We start from the raw sequence: 1659 nt of genomic DNA, 5'->3' as shown, positions 1-1659 counted from the left end.
AAAAAAAAAAAAAAGAATCAACAATTAGCTGGGCCTGGTGGCTCATGCCTATAACTCTTCACACTTCAGGAGGCCAAGGTGGAAGGGCTGCTTGAGGTCAGGAATTCAAGACCACCCTCAGCAATAATGAAACTCCGTTTCTAACAAAGAGTAAAAAAATTAGCTGACAGAGGCTTATAGTCCCACCTATTCCAAAGGCTCAGGCAGAAGCAGGAGGATCACTTGGGCTCAGGAGTTTGAGGTTGCAGTGAGGTGTGATGATGCCACTGTACCCGAGCCCTGGCAATAGAGCAAGACTCTTGTCCCTCCCACCCCCACTTCCTCCCTTCACACAAAATCAACTATTTAGAGTAAGAACAAGGGAAAGAACCTCAGTTGTGTGAACTATGTTCATTATCTTGGAACCATGAAATTGAGTTGTGATTTGTAAACTGAATAGCAAATACATAAATTTATCTTGCAGAATTTCTTTTTTAGGCCTCCCCCTTGCTCAGGTTCAAGAAGACAGTGAAGAGGCTCGTTCAGCATCTTCTTTCTTAGCAGAAGTTTCCCAGTACACAAGTGGGTGAGTAGCAGTCCATTAGTCCAGTCTACTTCAGTAATTTAATAATTCCACATGTTGTTCAGTTGTTTGAACCATTTTAATTCCAATTGTTAAAAACCAGTTAAGAACTTTTAGTATGTGGCCTTCCCACAGGATAGGCTTACAGTGAAGAACACTTAATCTGATGATTTTACCTCGAAGTCGAAGGTAGTAGATTGGATTAACAACTACTCCTTTATTTTTTTCTGGGACTTAAAACAAATTTGGCACATCTTTACTCTTGTAAATTGTTTTGGGAGAGTAGGCAAAAGATGATAGAACTTTAACAAATCCTAGTAATTAGAATTTTCATAGAAGTAGAAAATAGGTTTATCCTTTTATAGCCATCCACAACAGTTGATGTGTTCAGTGCACTTGATTTCTAGCTGTTTTTAAAGCTATTATGAGTAATATGGGAAATGTATTTTTAAATGTAGTTATTATGTATTTGTACATATATTTTAGAAATAGGAGTGCTCTATTGAACTTCATCTGCTCCTAAATTCCCCTAGTTAGCATCTTTTTCAGCAGCCTTTTTTTTTTTTAAGTTAATAGACTTTCCTTTTTAGAGCCATTTTAGAAACATTCAGCAAAGTGTAAAGAGTTTCCATTTAATCTCTCCCCTCCTTCACTTTCCTCCATTAACATTTTGCATTAGAGTGGTACATTTGTTATAGGTGATAGACCAATATTGATACATTATTGTTAAAGCCTATAATTTACATTAGGATTCATTCTTTGTGGTAAACCATTGCAGTATCATATAGGATAGTTTCTTAGCCCTACAAATAAATACAAATAAATCACCAATCAATTTTAATACAAAAATCAGGGAAGTATTCATTTTTTGTAGCTAACTCAGTTGCTTTGGTTATTGTTAAGCTTTTTCCTTATTTCATTACAAAAATGTTTAATCTCAAAAAAAATTTTAGCAAGCTTTATGTTGAAGATTGTAATTTTTATTTATTTATTTATTTATTTATTTTTTTTTTTGAGACAGAGCCTCAAGCTGTCCCCCTGGGTAGAGTGCTGTGGCATTACAGCTCACAGCAACCTCCAACTCCTGGGCTCAAGCG

At 35.8% G+C, this 1659-nt stretch overlaps 1 protein-coding gene across 1 annotated transcript in view; it reads left to right on the top strand.

The window, feature by feature from the left end:
* The window catches only part of UBR1 (ubiquitin protein ligase E3 component n-recognin 1), a 137337-nt gene that overhangs the window by 110875 nt on the left and 24803 nt on the right, over nt 1-1659 (top strand). Inside the window, exons 40-41 of the mRNA XM_023514258.1 lie at nt 478-565; nt 1516-1535. Of these exons, the coding sequence (XP_023370026.1) occupies nt 478-565; nt 1516-1535 (108 nt within the window). The remainder of the gene's footprint in view (nt 1-477; nt 566-1515; nt 1536-1659) is intronic.

The sequence above is a fragment of the Otolemur garnettii genome, unplaced genomic scaffold (assembly GCF_000181295.1).
Source record: "Otolemur garnettii isolate 467f Iridium unplaced genomic scaffold, OtoGar3 scaffold00050, whole genome shotgun sequence".
Lineage (NCBI taxonomy): Eukaryota > Metazoa > Chordata > Mammalia > Primates > Galagidae > Otolemur > Otolemur garnettii.
This window is presented reverse-complemented; position numbering and strand designations above follow the sequence as displayed.